Source organism: Melanotaenia boesemani, chromosome 4, assembly GCF_017639745.1.
Source record: "Melanotaenia boesemani isolate fMelBoe1 chromosome 4, fMelBoe1.pri, whole genome shotgun sequence".
Lineage (NCBI taxonomy): Eukaryota > Metazoa > Chordata > Actinopteri > Atheriniformes > Melanotaeniidae > Melanotaenia > Melanotaenia boesemani.
The window spans coordinates 10,284,073-10,304,697 of record NC_055685.1 but is presented as its reverse complement, the minus strand read 5'-3'; the positions used below and the strand labels follow the sequence as shown (position 1 = coordinate 10,304,697).

The 20,625-nt window shown below is 45.7% G+C and overlaps 1 protein-coding gene across 5 annotated transcripts in view; it reads left to right on the top strand.

The window, feature by feature from the left end:
- The window catches only part of mast1a (microtubule associated serine/threonine kinase 1a), a 115,136-nt gene that overhangs the window by 66,938 nt on the left and 27,573 nt on the right, over positions 1-20,625 (top strand). For all 5 annotated transcript variants that reach the window (XM_041982521.1, XM_041982522.1, XM_041982524.1 and 2 more), the window contains 2 exons: positions 8-109; positions 3,206-3,338. In XM_041982521.1, the coding sequence (XP_041838455.1) occupies positions 8-109; positions 3,206-3,338 (235 nt within the window). The remainder of the gene's footprint in view (positions 1-7; positions 110-3,205; positions 3,339-20,625) is intronic.

Sequence of the window (20,625 nt, the reverse complement as noted above, 5' to 3'; positions counted from 1 at the left end):
CCTTCAGGCGTATGAGCGCTCAGAGAGTTCTGAGCTCACCTTCGTCACTGAGCTTGTCAAAAAGCTCTTCATCATCATATCTCGTCCTGCCAGGCTGCTGGAGTGTTTGGTAAGTTTTTCCTACTACATGATAGTTTGAAGTCTTGCTTTGGTGAACCAGTCCAAAGAACAAGAAACAAACCCTCACTAGAGATTTCTTATCAAGTGATTCATTCCTGGAGGCGTTTTCCGTCATAAATAAGGGCCGCTTCCTTCAACTGTTGGACTTCCAAACATGACTAGACTGACAAGCAGTGCTGGTCAAAACCCATGTGGGGCCCTGGGCAAACCTCATCATTGGCACCCCATAAAATTAAAAACTAATATTTATGTATGCAAACCAGCACTACAATATAGAGTACTAGTGAAAAACGTATACAACCAGTAATTAGATATAAGATGTGATATTTATGAGGAAGATTTAAAGTTGATCATGTTTAAAATAACATGCTAACACATTAGGCTACCAATAACACCAAACTTTATGGAGATTTCCTTACAAGAAAGTCTTGTGTATTCAAGCTTAAATACAGTTACATGCATGAAACCTGTTGATTTGGTTGGCACATTTGATTGAACACAGTACTGTTATCAGCATTAAAATGATTGGAGTCAAGTTGTAAATTATAAAAATCATGTTATTGTTCAGGTTTTGTTAATAGATCCTAAAAATGACAAATAGAATATAAAATTAAATAGATAGAATAGAACCTAAAATAGATAAAATTAAGCTACAAATATTCTGTTTTCATATTAAAGTCTTCTTTACTACAGAACAAAAACATTAGAGATGAACTGTGCTAATGTTGTTAACATGAAATGAACAACTAAATAGTTATGGCATGAATTAAAATCTTTGTGGGGGAAAAAATTAACCAAGCTGTTAAATGAATAAAACAAACCTCTTAATTTGCTCTGAACTGTGATTTTTTCATATGTAATATGGACAGCAACATACATTTTAGAAACATGCCTCAAATAAAAAGAAACATGTAAAGCAGAAAGCAGCAAGTAAGCCAACAGCTTATTTAGCTCATTTATGTTTTCATGACAGAACGGTTAATGGAGAAGACAGAATAGATGATTAACTTTGTCTTGATTTGATCTCTCTTCTCCAAGTGCTGGTTACTTTCTAAAGTACCATCGATACTACCATCAAGGGGTCCTGGAATCAAAGCAAATGGTCTGTAATTATATAATGCTTTACTGTGCCTTTAACAATATCCAAATCGCTTTACATTATCCATCACATTCACCCATTCACACACACTGATGGCAGAAGCTGCCATGCAAGGCACGAACTACCCATCAGGAGCAATTAGGGGTTCGGTGTCCTGCTCAGGGACACCTCGACATGAGCTCAACAGACCGAGGATCAAACCGGCAACCCTCAGGCTACAAGACGACCACTCTACCCACGCTGCCCCCTGATAAAACAATAATGTTTCTGATTTTATTATAATGCTATAATTTTAGTTGTCGTGGTCGAACGCCTTGCATGGTAGTTTCCGCCATCAGAGTGTGAATGTGTGTGTGTGAATGGGTAAATGTGACATATAATGTAAAGCACTTTGGGTATCATTCCAGGTACAGTAAAGCACCATTAAATTACAGACCATTTATCCTTTAAATAACCATATATGTTACATACTGGCCAATTCATCTATGGCTACAAACACATAACATTTTTCTGTAAATACCTTAGTTATTGAATGTGAGACTAGTTTAAGTAAAAGTAAAAAAAGATAAGATAAGATATGATAAGATAGGATAAGATGAGATAAGATAAGATAAGATAAGATAAGATAAGATAAGATAAGATAAGATCTTTTTTGTGCCCAGTGGGGAAATTTCAGTGCAACAGCAGCAAGAAACAGAAGGTTAAGAAACAGTCCAGTCACATAAATAGTTACTGAACTACATTGCAATAAAAAGACTGTTCTTGACATATAAGTGCAGTAAATGAAAAGCAAAAGCTAAACCATGGGATAAACATTAGAAATTTACTTCATGTCTCTACTCGTTTTAAATGTTTCACATGTTTTTGCATTTTGAAACAACTGCTGATGTTCATTTCCTTGCTCCCAGTATGTATAAGTTCAGCCACAGTATTATTAATACTTGAGATGAGATGTGCTGGCAATGTACGAAATTGCTGTCTTACGTGACAGAGGTCATGGTTTTCTTCAAGCTGAGTCATTTAACATATAACACACACTGCTGCAGAAAATTTTAACCCTGCAACAGTCAGCTGTTAGATGGAGCCGTGTCCTTGACATGCTGATGCATAAATTACATATATTTGCCGGGTAATAATCAGCCTCTCTCTTTATATAGGAAGTTTAGCCACACCTGAAATATCACCTCTTTGATTGATGGCCTTTTATGCTCATTAGCTGTGGGGTCCCTCCCTCCCAACCCTCCCCAGTCTCATCTGTCTGTTGTCCAGGCAACTGTCAGAAGAGGTTGATAGGGTCAGGTAGATATGGAGGGGACTTTAGATCCTTGCGGCTCTTGAGTTAGAGAGGAGAATATTCACACAGATAAAATTAATTTGGCATTCAAGTCAGTTACAAGGTCTGATTTGGTAAAAATATCACATGATCAGGCTGTTAGCTGCAAGAATGTTATCCTCGAGCCGAGCAAGCTGTCAGAGTGCCAGGTTAATTCCTCCTCCCTTTTTTTCCCTCTGGTCCAAAGGGGCCAAAGTGAAAAAGCACGGAAAGAAATGATCCTGGCTGCCCCAGGCTTTCTAATCAAAATGTTACTCCACCAACAGGAATGAATCTGAATCCCACAGGACCCAACAAAATCTGTTGCTTTGGTTTGGGGGGGAAACGCAATTTTAAGTTTGGAAGAGCATTAACACTGATTGTATTAGTTTGACAGCCCCATAGCCGTGTTTATTGCAGTTATGAAATTGCTGCAGGTGGACATATATACAAGTTTTGTGACTCTAAATCAGACATACTTTTATAATTACACATTTACATGATACACTGTGACGTCAGGTTTTAAACTGGCATCCTTTTAGATGTAAAAACCTAATGCTGTGCTGCACCATTAGCACATCTGTATATCCAATACCAGATTTTCAGTCATGTTTGGTTAAAAAACACCAGCTTGTCTGTTTTATCTTTCCTTTCCTGCTTCAAAATCCGTCCAGGAATTCAACCCAGAAGAGTTTTACCATCTACTGGAGGCTGCAGAGGACCACGCCAAGGAGGGACAGCTTATGAAGGCAGACATCCCAAGATACATCATCAATCAGTTGGGGCTAACCAGAGACCCACTGGAGGGTAAGAGAAGGAAAACGCACCTTCCACGTCTTAGTCACATCTGTAGCTTTGTCAGGTTATACTCTGTGCAGACAGGAAATAAAAAGTTCCATTTTTTATTTGCAGGCATGCTTTCCTGGAATCACTTGTTTAGTTTCTTGTCCAGGAGTTACTGTAGATAAAAGGATCAATACCACTCTTATGTCTGTTGGTTAAGTGCAGAACTGGAGCCAAGAGATTAACCAATAACTCGCCATAAAGACTGAAAGCAGTTGTAAACAACCAGCCTGTCTTTGTCCAAGGGGTAAAATAAAGCATAACAAAAATAAATAAATAAATAAAAAACACCCAACAGTGTCTGAGGCTCAGATTTTCATGATGTTTATGGTTTTTTAATGAGAATAGAAAAAAAAGTTTGGGATTTAGGTTCTATAACTATTTCTTGATGTGATTGTGTCATGTCCATTAGTTTTTGGTTCTTTTGGGTTTAGGTCTTGTAGGATTTCTTTTGTGTTAGTTCTTCAAAAACTGCTCTTCTCATCATCAGTCTTTGCTCTAAACTGCTCTCTGGTCTCTGAGGCCTCCCTCAGCAGCTCCGGCATAGATGTGGACATGATGGAGCTCTTCCCGCTGTTTCTAACAGTCTGTGGTACCAACACAACTTTCAAACTCTTCTCTCATGTTCCAGTGTCAGATATGCAAACCGCCTTCTATCGTATTAGATGCGTAGCTCGGTCAGACTGGGTCCGAAGATTTAGAAGAAGAAGAAGAAGAAGCGCGGCCACTGATGTCACTGTCCTGCGCTGCCTGGGATTGCGAATTTAAATTTAATTTTGCAACATGTAACGACTAAGCAATGTCCTTTACGTTTTGTTTTTAGTTGTGTCACAAAAAGAGCAATTTTAAAGTTGAAAATAAAATTCAGTTTGGATGATCTATTATTAATTAGGGTCCGAGCCATACAAAGTATGGCAAGGCCCTATTGTTTCTGCTATGTTTATTAGGGTCCGAGCCATACAAAGTATGGCAAGGCCCTATTGTTCCTGAAATGTTTATTCTTCTCCTTCTCCTCCTAAGCGCTTCAACCCCAAATTTGACCCCCTAAACACCCATGAAAAGTTGTGAAACTTGGCACACACGTCAAGCCCGGCGAAAATCGCGATATTCTAAGGTCCGCATACACTTCAATGCAAAAGTGGCTCAACAGCGCCACCTAGAGACCAAAAAAAAACCCAAATGAATAGGGTCCTGAACGTCTACTTCGACGTAGGAAGACGAAACTCAGCACACACGTGTAACACCCCGAGTCAAGCAAAAAAGTCAATGAAACACCTGTTGCCATGGAAACGGGGTGCCCGCCATCTTGGTGTGTGCGGCCATTTTTTTGCCATTTTTTGCACTTTACACACATCGTATTTGAACGAACTAGTCTGAGGGGATTTGTGCGACTGACTCCAAACTTGGTGGGAAGCTTCCTGACAAGTTGGGGACCAAACGCTCCTGAAATCTTTCTAATAGGAGAAAGCGTGTTACCGTGGCAACCGACGGAAAATGACCTTCTCGCCATGAAACACGGTTTGCTCATATCTCCATAGAAATACATGGGATCTGCACTAAAGTTCACAGTATTCATACATGTAACACCCCAAGCCCAGCAAAGAAGTCATTCGAACACCTGTTGCCATGGCAACGGTGTGCCCGCCATCTTGGATTTCACTGCCATTTGAACGAACTAGTCTGAGGGGATTAGTGCGACTGACTCCAAACTTGGTGGGAAGCTTCCTGACAAGTTGGGGACCAAACGCTCCTCAAATCTTTCTAATAGGAAAAACCGTGTTACCATGGCAACCGACGGAAAAAAGCCTTCTCGCCATGAAACACGGTTGCTCATATTTCCATAGGAAGACATGGGAACTGCACCAAACTTGACAGGATTCATACTTGTTGGGTCCTTAACGCATTACACCACCTGTTGTCATGGCAACATAGCATGTTAGCTAGCAAATTAGCATGCTAGCAAAAAATGCTAACTGGGTATATCAACATTTCAGATTCTCAGCTGGACGTTTTACTGTGTTACGTACCATGTTAAATGATTACCTACCATGCCAGGAAAAGGTGTATGAGACGGGTGGTGGGGTCCAGGACGCTCGGACCCGATGGATGCCGCTTGCGGCTTTAATTAGGGTCCGAGCCATACAAAGTATGGCAAGGCCCTATTGTAGTTGAAATGTTTATTTTTCTCCTTCTTCTCCTAAGCGTTTCAACGCCAAATTTGACCCCCTAAACACCCATGAAAAGTTGTGAAACTTGGCACACACGTCAAGCCCCGCGTAACTCGGATATTATAAAGTCCGCATACACTTCAATGCAAAATTGGCTCAACAGCGCCACCTAGACACCAAAAAAATCACACAATGAATGGGGTCCAGAAAGTCTACTTCGACGTAGGAACACGAAACTCGGCACACACGTGTAACACCCCGAGTCGAGCAGAAAAGTCAATGAAACATCGGTTGTCATGGCAACAGGGCGCCCGCCATCTTGGTGTGTGCGGCCATTTTTTTGCCAGTTTTCGCACTTTACACACATCGTATTTGAACGAACTAGTCTGAGGGGATTCGTGCGACAGACTCCAAACTTGGTGGGAAGCTTCCTGACAAGTTGGGGACCAAACGCTCCTTAAATCTTTCTAATAGCAGAAAGCGTGTAACCATGGCAACCAACGGAAAAACGCCTTCTCGCCATGAAACACTGTTTGCTCATATCTCCACAGGAATACATGGGAACTGCACCAAACTTGACAGGATTCATAGTTCTTGGGTCCTTAACGCATTACAGCACCTGTTGTCATGGCAAAATCGGGTGGCGGGGTCCAGGCAGCTCGGACCCGATGGATGCCGCTTGCGGCTTTAATTAGGGTCCGAGCCATACAAAGTATGGCAAGGCCCTATTGTGGTTGTAATGTTTATTATTATTATACTCCTTCTAAGCGCTTCGACCCCAAATTTGACCCCCTAAACACCCATGAAAAGTTGTGAAACTTGGCACACACCTCAAGCCTGGCGAAAATCGGATATTATAAAGTCCGCATACTATTCTATGCAAAATTGGCTCAACAGCGCCACCTAGAGTCACCAAAAATCACCACATGAATGGGGTCCCGGAAGTCTACTTCAACGTAGGAAGACGAAACTCGGCACACACGTGTACCACCCCGTGTTGACCAAAAAACTCAAAGTAACACCTGTTGCCATGGCAACGTGGCACCCGCCATCTTGGTGTGTGCGGCCATTTTTTGGCCATTTTTTGCACTTTACACACATCGTATTTGAACGAACTAGTCTGAGGGGATTCGTGCGATTGCCTCCAAACTTGGTGGGGACCTTCCTGACAAGTTGGGGACCAAACGCTCCTCAAATCTCTCTAATAGCAGAAAGCGTGTTACCGTGGCAACCGACGGAAAATGACCTTCTCGCCATGAAACACGGTTTGCTCATATCTCCATGGAAATGCATGGGATCTGCACCAAAGTTCAGAGTATTCATACCTGTCACACCCCAAGTGCAGCACAGAAGTCAATCGAACACCTGTTGCCATGGCAACGGGGTGGCCGCCATCTTGGATTTCACTGCCATTTGAACGAACTAGTCTGAGGGGATTTGTGCCACTGACACCAAACTTGGTGGGAAGCTTCCTGATAAGTTGGGGACCAAACGCTCCTCAAATCTTTCTAATAGGAGAAACCGTGTTACCGTGGCAACCGACAGAAAAAGCCTTCTCGCCATGAAACACGGTTGCTCATATCTCCATGGAAATACATGGGATCTGCACCAAACTTGACAGTATTCATACCTGTAACACCCCAAGTCCAGCAAATAAGTCAATCGAACACCTGTTGCCATGGCAACGGAGTGCCCGCCATCTTGGATTTCACTGCCATTTGAACGAACTAGTCTGAGGCGATTCGTGCGACTGACTCCAAACTTGGTGGGACGCTTCCTGACAAGTTGGGGACCAAACGCTCCTCAAATCTTTCTAATAGCTGAAAGCGTGTTACCGTGGCAACCGACGGAAAATGACCTTCTCGCCATGACACACGGTTTGCTCATATCTCCACAGGAATACATTGGAACAGCACCAAACTTGACAGCATTCATACGTGTCCCACCCCAAGTGCAGCAAAGAAGTCAATCGAACACCTGTTGCCATGGCAACGGTGTACCCGCCATCTTGGATTTCACTGCCATTTGAACTAACTAGTCTGAGGGGATTCGTGCGATTGACTCCAAACTTGGTGGGGACCTTCCTGACATGTTGGGGACCAAACGCTCCTCAAATCTTTGTAATAGGAAAAAGCGTGTTACCGTGGCAACCGACGGAATACGCCTTCACCCCATGAAACACGGTTTGCTTATATCTCCACAGGAATAAATGGGAACTGCACCAAACTTGACAGGATTCATACTTGTTGCGTCCTTAACGCATTACACCACCTGTTGTCATGGCGACATCGGGTGGCGGGGTCCAGGCCGCTCGGACCCGATGGATGCCGCTTGCGGCTTTAATTAGGGTCCGAGCCATACAAAGTATGGCAAGGCCCTATTGTTTCTGCTATGTTTATTATTATTCTCCTTCTCCTCCTAAGCATTTCGACGCCAAATTTGACCCCCTAAACACCCATGAAAAGTTGTGAAACTTGGCACACACGTCAAGCCCGGCGAAAATCGGATATTCTAAGGTCCGCATACTATTCAGTGCAAAATTGGCTCAACAGCGCCACCTACAGTCACCAAAAATCACCACATGAATGGGGAACAGGAAGTCTACTTCAACGTAGGAAGACGAAACTCGGCACACACGTGTACCACCCCGTGTTGACCAAAAAACTCAATGTAACACATGTTGCCATGGCAACGGGGTGCCCGCCATCTTGGCGTGTGCGGCCATTTTTTTGCCATTTTTTCCACTTTACACACATCGTATTTGAACGAACTAGTCTGAGGGGATTCGTGCGATTGACTCCAAACTTGATGGGAAGCTTCCTGACAAGTTGGGGACCAAACGCTCCTCAAATCTTTCTAATAGCAGAAAGCATGTTACCGTGGCAACAGACGGAAAAACGCCTTCTCGCCATGAAACACGGTTTGCTTATATCTCCATAGAAATAGATGGGATCTCCACCAAACTTCACAGTATTCATACGTGTGACACCCCAAGTACAGCAAAGAAGTCAATCAAACACCTGTTACCATGGCAACGGGTCGCCCGCCATCTTGGATTTCACTGCCATTTGAACGAACTAGTCTGAGGGGAATGGTCCAACCGACTCCAAACTCGGTGGGGACCTTCCTGACAAGTTGGGGACCAAACGCTCCTCAAATCTTTCTAATAGCAGAAAGCGTGTTACCGTGGCAACCGATGGAAAAAGACCTCGCCATTAAACACGGTTTGCTCATATCTCCACAGAAATAGATGGGATCTGCAACAAAGTTGACAGTATTCATACGTGTCACACCCCAAGTCCAGCAAAGAAGTCAATCAAACACCTGTTGCCATGGCAACGGGTCGCCCGCCATCTTGGATTTCACTCACATTTTCACAAACTAGTCTGAGGGGATTCGTGCGACTGACTCCAAACTTGGTGGGAAGCTTCCTGACAAGTTGGGGACCAAACGCTCCTCAAATCTTTCTAATAGGAAAAAGCGTGTAACCGTGGCAACCGACAGAAAAAGCCTTCTCGCCATGAAACGCGTTTTGCTTATATCTCCATAGGAATACAGAGGAACTGCACCAAACTTGACAGTATTCATACGTGTAACACCCCAAGTCCAGCAAAGAAGTCCATCAAACACCTGTTGCCATGGCAACGGGGTGCCCACCATCTTGGATTTCACTGCCATTTGAACAAACTAGTCTGAGGGGATTTGTGCCACTGACTCCAAACTTGGTGGGAAGCTTCCTGACAAGTTGGGGACCAAACACTCCTCAAATCTTTCTAATAGCAGAAAGCCTGTAACCGTGGCAACCCACGGAAAATGACCTTCTCACCATGAAACACGGTTTGCTCACATCTCCATAGAAATACATGGGATCTGCACCAAAATTCACAGTATTCATACGTGTGACACCCCAAGTGCAGCAAAGAAGTCAATCAAACACCTGTTGCCATGGGAACGGGGTGCCCGCCATCTTGGATTTCACTGCCATCTTTTGTACTTTATACACATCGTATTTGAACGAACTAGTCTGAGGGGATTCGTGCAATTGACTCCAAACTTGGTGGGAAGCTTCCTGACAAGTTGGGGACCAAACGCTCCTCAAATCTTTCTAATAGGAAAAAGCGTGTAACCGTGGCAACCAACGGAAAAATGCCCTCGCCATGAAACACGGTTTGCTTATATCTCCATAGGAATAAGTGGGATCTGCACCAAACTTGACAGGTTTCACACACGTTGGGTCCTTAACGCATTACAACACCTGTTGTCATGGCGATATCGGGTGGCGGGGTCCAGGCCGCTCGGACCCCATGGATGCTGCTTGCAGCTTTAATTATTATTCTCCTTCTCCTCCTAAGCATTTCGACGCCAAATTTGACCCCCTAAACACCCATGAAAAGTTGTGAAACTTGCCACACACGTCAAGCCCGGCGAAAATCGGATATTCTAAGGTCCGCATACTATTCAGTGCTAAATTGGCTCAACAGCGCCACCTACAGTCACCAAAAATCACCACATGAATGGGGAACAGGAAGTCTACTTCAACGTAGGAAGACGAAACTCGGCACACACGTGTACCACCCCGTGTTGACCAAAAAACTCAATGTAACACATGTTGCCATGGCAACGGGGTGCCCGCCATCTTGGCGTGTGCGGCCATTTTTTGGCCATTTTTTCCACTTTACACACATCGTATTTGAACGAACTAGTCTGAGGGGATTCGTGCGATTGACTCCAAACTTGATGGGAAGCTTCCTGACAAGTTGGGGACCAAACGCTCCTCAAATCTTTCTAATAGCAGAAAGCATGTTACCGTGGCAACAGACGGAAAAACGCCTTCTCGCCATGAAACACGGTTTGCTTATATCTCCATAGAAATAGATGGGATCTCCACCAAACTTCACAGTATTCATACGTGTGACACCCCAAGTACAGCAAAGAAGTCAATCAAACACCTGTTACCATGGCAACGGGTCGCCCGCCATCTTGGATTTCACTGCCATTTGAACGAACTAGTCTGAGGGGAATGGTCCAACCGACTCCAAACTCGGTGGGGACCTTCCTGACAAGTTGGGGACCAAACGCTCCTCAAATCTTTCTAATAGCAGAAAGCGTGTTACCGTGGCAACCGATGGAAAAAGACCTCGCCATTAAACACGGTTTGCTCATATCTCCACAGAAATAGATGGGATCTGCAACAAAGTTGACAGTATTCATACGTGTCACACCCCAAGTCCAGCAAAGAAGTCAATCAAACACCTGTTGCCATGGCAACGGGTCGCCCGCCATCTTGGATTTCACTCACATTTTCACAAACTAGTCTGAGGGGATTCGTGCGACTGACTCCAAACTTGGTGGGAAGCTTCCTGACAAGTTGGGGACCAAACGCTCCTCAAATCTTTCTAATAGGAAAAAGCGTGTAACCGTGGCAACCGACGGAAGAATGCCCTCGCCATGAAACACGGTTTGCTTATATCTCCATAGGAATATGTGGGATCTGCACCAAACTTGACAGGATTCATACTTGTGACACCCCAAGTCCAGCATTGATGTCAATAGAACACCTGTTGCCATGGCAACGGACTGCCCGCCATCTTGGATTTCACTGTCATTTGAACGAACTAGTCTGAGTGGATTCGTGCGACTGACTCCAAACTTGGTGGGAACCTTCCTGACAAGTTGGGGACCAAATGCTCCTCAAATCTTTCTAATAGGAGAAAGCGTGTAACCGTGGCAACCGACGGAAAAAGCCTTCTCGCCATGAAACACGGTTTGCTCATATCTCCACAGGAATAAATGGGAACTGCACCAAACTTGGCAGGATTCATACACCTTGGGTCCTGAACGCGTTACACCACCTGTTGTCATGGCGACATCGGGTGGCGGGGTCCAGGCCGCTCGGACCCGATGGATGCCGCTTGCGGCTTTTTATTATTATACTTCTAAGCACTTCCAGGCCAAATTTGACCCCCTTAACACCCATGAAAAGTTGTGAAACTTGGCACACAGGTCAAGCCCGGCGAAAATTGCAATATTCTTAGGTCCTCATACACTTCAATGCAAAATTGGCTCAACAGCACCACCTAGAAAAAAATGAAATCCCCAAATGAATGGGGTCCAAAAAGTCTACTTCGACGTCGGAAGACGAAACTCGGCACACACATCTACCACCCCGAGTCGACCAGAAAACTCAATAGAACACCTGTTGCCATGGCAACAGGGCGCCCGCCATCTTGGCGTGTACGGCCATTTTTTTGCCATTTTTTGCACTTTACACACATCGTATTTGAACAAACTAGTCTGAGGGGATTCGGGCGACTGACTCCAAACTTGGTGGGAACCTTCCTGACAAGTTGGGGACCAAACGCTCCTCAAATCTTTCTAATAGGAAAAAGCGTGTAACCGTGGCAACCGACGGAAAAATGCCCTCGCCATGAAACACGGCTTGCTTATATCTCCATAGGAATACGTGGGATCTGCACCAAACTTGACAGGTTTCATACAGGTTGGGTCCTTAACGCATTACAACACCTGTTGTCATGGCGATATCGGGTGGCGGGGTCCAGGCCGCTCGGACCCGATGGATGCTGCTTGCAGCTTTAATTATTATTATACTCCTTCTAAGCGCTTCGACCCCAAATTTGACCCCCTAAACACCCATGAAAAGTTGTGAAACTTGGCACACACCTCAAGCCTGGCGAAAATCGGATATTATAAAGTCCGCATACTATTCAATGCAAAATTGGCTCAACAGCGCCACCTAGAGTCACCAAAAATCACCACATGAATGGGGTCCCGGAAGTCTACTTCAACGTAGGAAGACGAAACTCGGCACACACGTGTACCACCCCGTGTTGACCAAAACACTCAAAGTAACACCTGTTGCCATGGCAACGTGGCACCCGCCATCTTGGTGTGTGCGGCCATTTTTTTGCCATTTTTTGCACTTTACACACATCGTATTTGAACGAACTAGTCTGAGGGGATTCGTGCGATTGCCTCCAAACTTGGTGGGGACCTTCCTGACAAGTTGGGGACCAAACGCTCCTCAAATCTCTCTAATAGCAGAAAGCGTGTTACCGTGGCAACCGACGGAAAATGACCTTCTCGCCATGAAACACGGTTTGCTCATATCTCCATGGAAATGCATGGGATCTGCACCAAAGTTCAGAGTATTCATACCTGTCACACCCCAAGTGCAGCACAGAAGTCAATCGAACACCTGTTGCCATGGCAACGGGGTGGCCGCCATCTTGGATTTCACTGCCATTTGAACGAACTAGTCTGAGGGGATTTGTGCCACTGACACCAAACTTGGTGGGAAGCTTCCTGATAAGTTGGGGACCAAACGCTCCTCAAATCTTTCTAATAGGAGAAACCGTGTTACCGTGGCAACCGACAGACAAAGCCTTCTCGCCATGAAACACGGTTGCTCATATCTCCATGGAAATACATGGGATCTGCACCAAACTTGACAGTATTCATACCTGTAACACCCCAAGTCCAGCAAAGAAGTCAATCGAACACCTGTTGCCATGGCAACGGAGTGCCCGCCATCTTGGATTTCACTGCCATTTGAACGAACTAGTCTGAGGCGATTCGTGCGACTGACTCCAAACTTGGTGGGACGCTTCCTGACAAGTTGGGGACCAAACGCTCCTCAAATCTTTCTAATAGCTGAAAGCGTGTTACCGTGGCAACCGACGGAAAATGACCTTCTCGCCATGACACACGGTTTGCTCATATCTCCACAGGAATACATTGGAACAGCACCAAACTTGACAGCATTCATACGTGTCCCACCCCAAGTGCAGCAAATAAGTCAATCGAACACCTGTTGCCATGGCAACGGTGTACCCGCCATCTTGGATTTCACTGCCATTTGAACTAACTAGTCTGAGGGGATTCGTGCGATTGACTCCAAACTTGGTGGGGACCTTCCTGACATGTTGGGGACCAAACGCTCCTCAAATCTTTGTAATAGGAAAAAGCGTGTTACCGTGGCAACCGACGGAATACGCCTTCACCCCATGAAACACGGTTTGCTTATATCTCCACAGGAATAAATGGGAACTGCACCAATCTTGACAGGATTCATACTTGTTGCGTCCTTAACGCATTACACCACCTGTTGTCATGGCGACATCGGGTGGCGGGGTCCAGGCCGCTCGGACCCGATGGATGCCGCTTGCGGCTTTAATTATTATTCTCCTTCTCCTCCTCCTCCTCCTAAGCATTTCGACGCCAAATTTGACCCCCTAAACACCCATGAAAAGTTGTGAAACTTGGCACACACGTCAAGCCCGGCGAAAATCGGATATTCTAAGGTCCGCATACTATTCAGTGCAAAATTGGCTCAACAGCGCCACCTACAGTCACCAAAAATCACCACATGAATGGGGAACAGGAAGTCTACTTCAACGTAGGAAGACGAAACTCGGCACACACGTGTACCACCCCGTGTTGACCAAAAAACTCAATGTAACACATGTTGCCATGGCAACGGGGTGCCCGCCATCTTGGCGTGTGCGGCCATTTTTTTGCCATTTTTCCCACTTTACACACATCGTATTTGAACGAACTACTCTGAGGGGATTCGTGCGATTGACTCCAAACTTGATGGGAAGCTTCCTGACAAGTTGGGGACCAAACGCTCCTCAAATCTTTCTAATAGCAGAAAGCATGTTACCGTGGCAACAGACGGAAAAACGCCTTCTCGCCATGAAACACGGTTTGCTTATATCTCCATAGAAATAGATGGGATCTCCACCAAACTTCACAGTATTCATACGTGTGACACCCCAAGTACAGCAAATAAGTCAATCAAACACCTGTTACCATGGCAACGGGTCGCCCGCCATCTTGGATTTCACTGCCATTTCAACGAACTAGTCTGAGGGGAATGGTCCAACCGACTCCAAACTCGGTGGGGACCTTCCTGACAAGTTGGGGACCAAACGCTCCTCAAATCTTTCTAATAGCAGAAAGCGTGTTACCGTGGCAACCGATGGAAAAAGACCTCGCCATTAAACACGGTTTGCTCATATCTCCATAGAAATACGTGGGATCTGCACCAAACTTGATAGGATTCATACTTGTGACACCCCAAGTCCAGCAAAGAAGTCAATAGAACACCTGTTGCCATGGCAACGGGGTGCCCGCCATCTTGGATTTCACTGCCATTTTAACGAACTAGTCTGAAGGGATTCGTGCGACTGACTTCAAACTTGGTGGGAAGCTTCCTGACAAGTTGGGGACCAAACGCTCCTCAAATCTTTCTAATAGGAAAAAGCGTGTAACCGTGGCAACCGACGGAAAAATGCCCTCGCCATGAAACACTGTTTGCTTATATGTCCATAGCAATACGTGGGATCTGCACCAAACTTGACAGGATTCATACTTGTGACACCCCAAGTCCAGCATTGATGTCAATAGAACACCTGTTGCCATGGCAACGGACTGCCCGCCATCTTGGATTTCACTGCCATTTTAACGAACTACTCTAAGGGGATTCGTACGACTGACTCCAAACTTGGTGGGAAGCTTCCTGACAAGTTGGAGACCAAACGCTCCTCAAATCTTTCTAATAGGAGAAAGCGTGTTACCGTGGCAACCGACAGAAAACGCCTTCTCGCCATGAAACACGGTTTGCTTATATCTCCACAGGAATGAATGGGAACTGCACCAAACTTGACAGTATTCACACACGTTGGGTCCTTAACGCGTTACACCACCTGTTGTCATGGTGACATCGGGTGGCGGGGTCCAGGCAGCTCGGACCCGATAGATGCCGCTTGCGGCTTTAATTAGGGTCCGAGCCATACAAAGTATGGCAAGGCCCTATTGTTTCTGCTATGTTTATTATTATACTTCTCCTCCTAAGCGCTTCGACCCCTAATTTGACCCCCTAAACACCCATGAAAAGTTGTGAAACTTGGCACACACCTCAAGCCCGGCGAAAATTGCAATATTCTATGGACTGCATACACTTCAATGCAAAAATGGCTCAACAGCGCCACCTAGAAAAAATAAATTACCCCCAATATAATGGGGACACAAACGTCTACTTCGACGCAGGAACACGAAACTTGGCACACACGTGTAACACCCCGAGTCGAGCAAAAAAGTCAATCAAACATCTGTTGTCATGGCAACGGGGTGCCCGCCATCTTGGCGTGTGCGTCCATTTTTTGGCCATTTTTTGCACTTTACACACATCGTATTTGAACGAACTAGTCTGAGGGGATTCGTGCGACTGACTCCAAACTTGGTGGGAAGCTTCCTCACAACTTGGGGACCAAACGATATTCAAATCTTTCTAATAGCAGAAAGCGTGTTACCGTGGCAACCGACGGAAAATGACCTTCTCGCCATGAAACACGGTTTGCTCATATCTCCACAGGAATACGTGGGAACTGCACCAAACTTGACAGGATTCATACTTGTTGGGTCCTTAACGCGTTACACCACCTGTTGTCATGGCAACATCGGGTGGCGGGGTCCAGGCCGCTCGGACCCGATGGATGCCGCTTGCGGCTTTAATTAGGGTCCGAGCCATACAAAGTATGGCAAGGCCCTATTGTGGTTGTAATGTTTATTATTATTATACTCCTTCTAAGCGCTTCGACCCCAAATTTGACCCCCTAAACACCCATGAAAAGTTGTGAAACTTGGCACACACCTCAAGCCTGGCGAAAATCGGATATTATAAAGTCCGCATACTATTCAATGCAAAATTGGCTCAACAGCGCCACCTAGAGTCACCAAAAATCACCACATGAATGGGGTCCCGGAAGTCTACTTCAACGTAGGAAGACGAAACTCGGCACACACGTGTACCACCCCGTGTTGACCAAAAAACTCAAAGTAACACCTGTCGCCATGGCAACGTGGCACCCGCCATCTTGGTGTGTGCGGCCATTTTTTTGCCATTTTTTGCACTTTACACACATCGTATTTGAACGAACTAGTCTGAGGGGATTCGTGCGATTGCCTCCAAACTTGGTGGGGACCTTCCTGACAAGTTGGGGACCAAACGCTCCTCAAATCTCTCTAATAGCAGAAAGCGTGTTACCGTGGCAACCGACGGAAAATGACCTTCTCGCCATGAAACACGGTTTGCTCATATCTCCATGGAAATGCATGAGATCTGCACCAAAGTTCACAGTATTCATACCTGTCACACCCCAAGTGCAGCACAGAAGTCAATCGAACACCTGTTGCCATGGCAACGGGGTGGCCGCCATCTTGGATTTCACTGCCATTTGAACGAACTAGTCTGAGGGGATTTGTGCCACTGACACCAAACTTGGTGGGAAGCTTCCTGATAAATTGGGGACCAAACGCTCCTCAAATCTTTCTAATAGGAGAAACCGTGTTACCGTGGCAACCGACAGAAAAAGCCTTCTCGCCATGAAACACGGTTGCTCATATCTCCATGGAAATACATGGGATCTGCACCAAACTTGACAGTATTCATACCTGTAACACCCCAAGTCCAGCAAAGAACTCAATCGAACACCTGTTGCCATGGCAACGGAGTGCCCGCCATCTTGGATTTCACTGCCATTTGAACGAACTAGTCTGAGGCGATTCGTGCGACTGACTCCAAACTTGGTGGGACGCTTCCTGACAAGTTGGGGACCAAACGCTCCTCAAATCTTTGTAATAGGAAAAAGCGTGTAACCGTGGCAACCAACGGAAAAATGCCTTCTCGCCATGAAACACGGTTTGCTTATATCTCCATAACAATACGTGGGATCTGCACCAAACTTGACAGTAATCATACGTGTGACACCCCAAGTCCAGCAAAGAAGTCAATCAAACACCTGTTGCCATGACAACGGACTGCCCGCCATCTTGGATTTCACTGCCATTTGAACGAACTAGTCTGAGGGGATTCGTGCGACTGACTCCAAACTTGGTGGGAAGCTTCCTGACAAGTTGGGGACCAAACGCTCCTCAAATCTTTCTAATAGCTGAAAGCGTGTTACCGTGGCAACCGACGGAAAATGACCTTCTCGCCATGACACACGGTTTGCTCATATCTCCACAGGAATACATTGGAACAGCACCAAACTTGACAGCATTCATACGTGTCCCACCCCAAGTGCAGCAAAGAAGTCAATCGAACACCTGTTGCCATGGCAACGGTGTACCCGCCATCTTGGATTTCACTGCCATTTGAACTAACTAGTCTGAGGGGATTCGTGCGATTGACTCCAAACTTGGTGGGGACCTTCCTGACATGTTGGGGACCAAACGCTCCTCAAATCTTTGTAATAGGAAAAAGCGTGTTACCGTGGCAACCGACGGAATACGCCTTCACCCCATGAAACACGGTTTGCTTATATCTCCACAGGAATAAATGGGAACTGCACCAAACTTGACAGGATTCATACTTGTTGCGTCCTTAACGCATTACACCACCTGTTGTCATGGCGACATCGGGTGGCGGGGTCCAGGCCGCTCGGACCCGATGGATGCCGCTTGCGGCTTTAATTATTATTCTCCTTCTCCTCCTAAGCATTTCGACGCCAAATTTGACCCCCTAAACACCCATGAAAAGTTGTGAAACTTGGCACACACGTCAAGCCCGGCGAAAATCGGATATTCTAAGGTCCGCATACTATTCAGTGCAAAATTGGCTCAACGGCGCCACCTACAGTCACCAAAAATCACCACATGAATGGGGAACAGGAAGTCTACTTCAACGTAGGAAGACGAAACTCGGCACACACGTGTACCACCCCGTGTTGACCAAAAAACTCAATGTAACACATGTTGCCATGGCAACGGGGTGCCCGCCATCTTGGCGTGTGCGGCCATTTTTTGGCCATTTTTTCCACTTTACACACATCGTATTTGAACGAACTAGTCTGAGGGGATTCCTGCGATTGACTCCAAACTTGATGGGAAGCTTCCTGACAAGTTGGGGACCAAACGCTCCTCAAATCTTTCTAATAGCAGAAAGCATGTTAACGTGGCAACAGACGGAAAAACGCCTTCTCGCCATGAAACACGGTTTGCTTATATCTCCATAGAAATAGATGGGATCTCCACCAAACTTCACAGTATTCATACGTGTGACACCCCAAGTACAGCAAAGAAGTCAATCAAACACCTGTTACCATGGCAACGGGTCGCCCGCCATCTTGGATTTCACTGCCATTTGAACGAACTAGTCTGAGGGGAATGGTCCAACCGACTCCAAACTCGGTGGGGACCTTCCTGACAAGTTGGGGACCAAACGCTCCTCAAATCTTTCTAATAGCAGAAAGCGTGTTACCGTGGCAACCGATGGAAAAAGACCTCGCCATTAAACACGGTTTGCTCATATCTCCACAGAAATAGATGGGATCTGCAACAAAGTTGACAGTATTCATACGTGTCACACCCCAAGTCCAGCAAAGAAGTCAATCAAACACCTGTTGCCATGGCAACGGGTCGCCCGCCATCTTGGATTTCACTCACATTTTCACAAACTAGTCTGAGGGGATTCGTGCGACTGACTCCAAACTTGGTGGGAAGCTTCCTGACAAGTTGGGGACCAAACGCTCCTCAAATCTTTCTAATAGGAAAAAGCGTGTAACCGTGGCAACCGACAGAAAAAGCCTTCTCGCCATGAAACGCGTTTTGCTTATATCTCCATAGGAATACAGAGGAACTGCACCAAACTTGACAGTATTCATACGTGTAACACCCCAAGTCCAGCAAAGAAGTCCATCAAACACCTGTTGCCATGGCAACGGGGTGCCCACCATCTTGGATTTCACTGCCATTTGAACGAACTAGTCTGAGGGGATTCGTGCGACTGACTCCAAACTTGGTGGGAAGCTTCCTGACAAGTTGGGGACCAAACACTCCTCAAATCTTTCTAATAGCAGAAAGCCTGTAACCGTGGCAACCCACGGAAAATGACCTTCTCACCATGAAACACGGTTTGCTCACATCTCCATAGAAATACATGGGATCTGCACCAAAATTCACAGTATTCATACGTGTGACACCCCAAGTGCAGCAAAGAAGTCAATCGAACACCTGTTGCCATGGCAACGGGGTGGCCGCCATCTTGGATTTCACTGCCATTTGAACTAACTAGTCTGAGGGGATTTGTGCCACTGACACCACACTTGGTGGGAAGCTTCCTGACAAGTTGGGGACCAAACGCTCCTCAAATCTTTCTAATAGCAGAAAGCGTGTTCCCGTGGCAACTGACGGAATATGACCTTCTCGCCATGAAACACGGTTTGCTTATATCTCCAGAGGAATAAATGGGAACTGCACCAAACTTGACAGGATTCACACACGTTGGGTCCTTAATGCATTACACCACCTCTTGTCATGGCGACATCGGGTGGCGGGGTCCAGGCCGCTCGGACCCGATGGATGCCGCTTGCGGCTTTAATTTTATTTATGAGTCAAATAATGCAGCTATGACCTTGAAATGAAAAAGCCTTTCTGCTAATGCATTTTAATTTTCAAATTGAATTTTGGTACCTATTTGCATGTTTGGAAAATTAAATCTTAAATTCTTCTTAATCATTTTAATTAAGTTATAAAATGAGCAGTCTTGGACAAGAAAATGAAAATGCAGTTTGTATTATTAGGGTCCGAGCCATACAAAGTATGGCAAGGCCCTATTGTTTCTGCTATGTTTATTATTATTCTCCTTCTCCTCCTAAGCATTTCGACGCCAAATTTGACCCCCTAAACACCCATGAAAAGTTGTGAAACTTGGCACACACGTCAAGCCCGGCGAAAATCGGATATTCTAAGGTCCGCATACTATTCAGTGCAAAATTGGCTCAACGGCGCCACCTACAGTCACCAAAAATCACCACATGAATGGGGAACAGGAAGTCTACTTCAACGTAGGAAGACGAAACTCGGCACACACGTGTACCACCCCGTGTTGACCAAAAAACTCAATGTAACACATGTTGCCATGGCAACGGGGTGCCCGCCATCTTGGCGTGTGCGGCCATTTTTTGGCCATTTTTTCCACTTTACACACATCGTATTTGAACGAACTAGTCTGAGGGGATTCCTGCGATTGACTCCAAACTTGATGGGAAGCTTCCTGACAA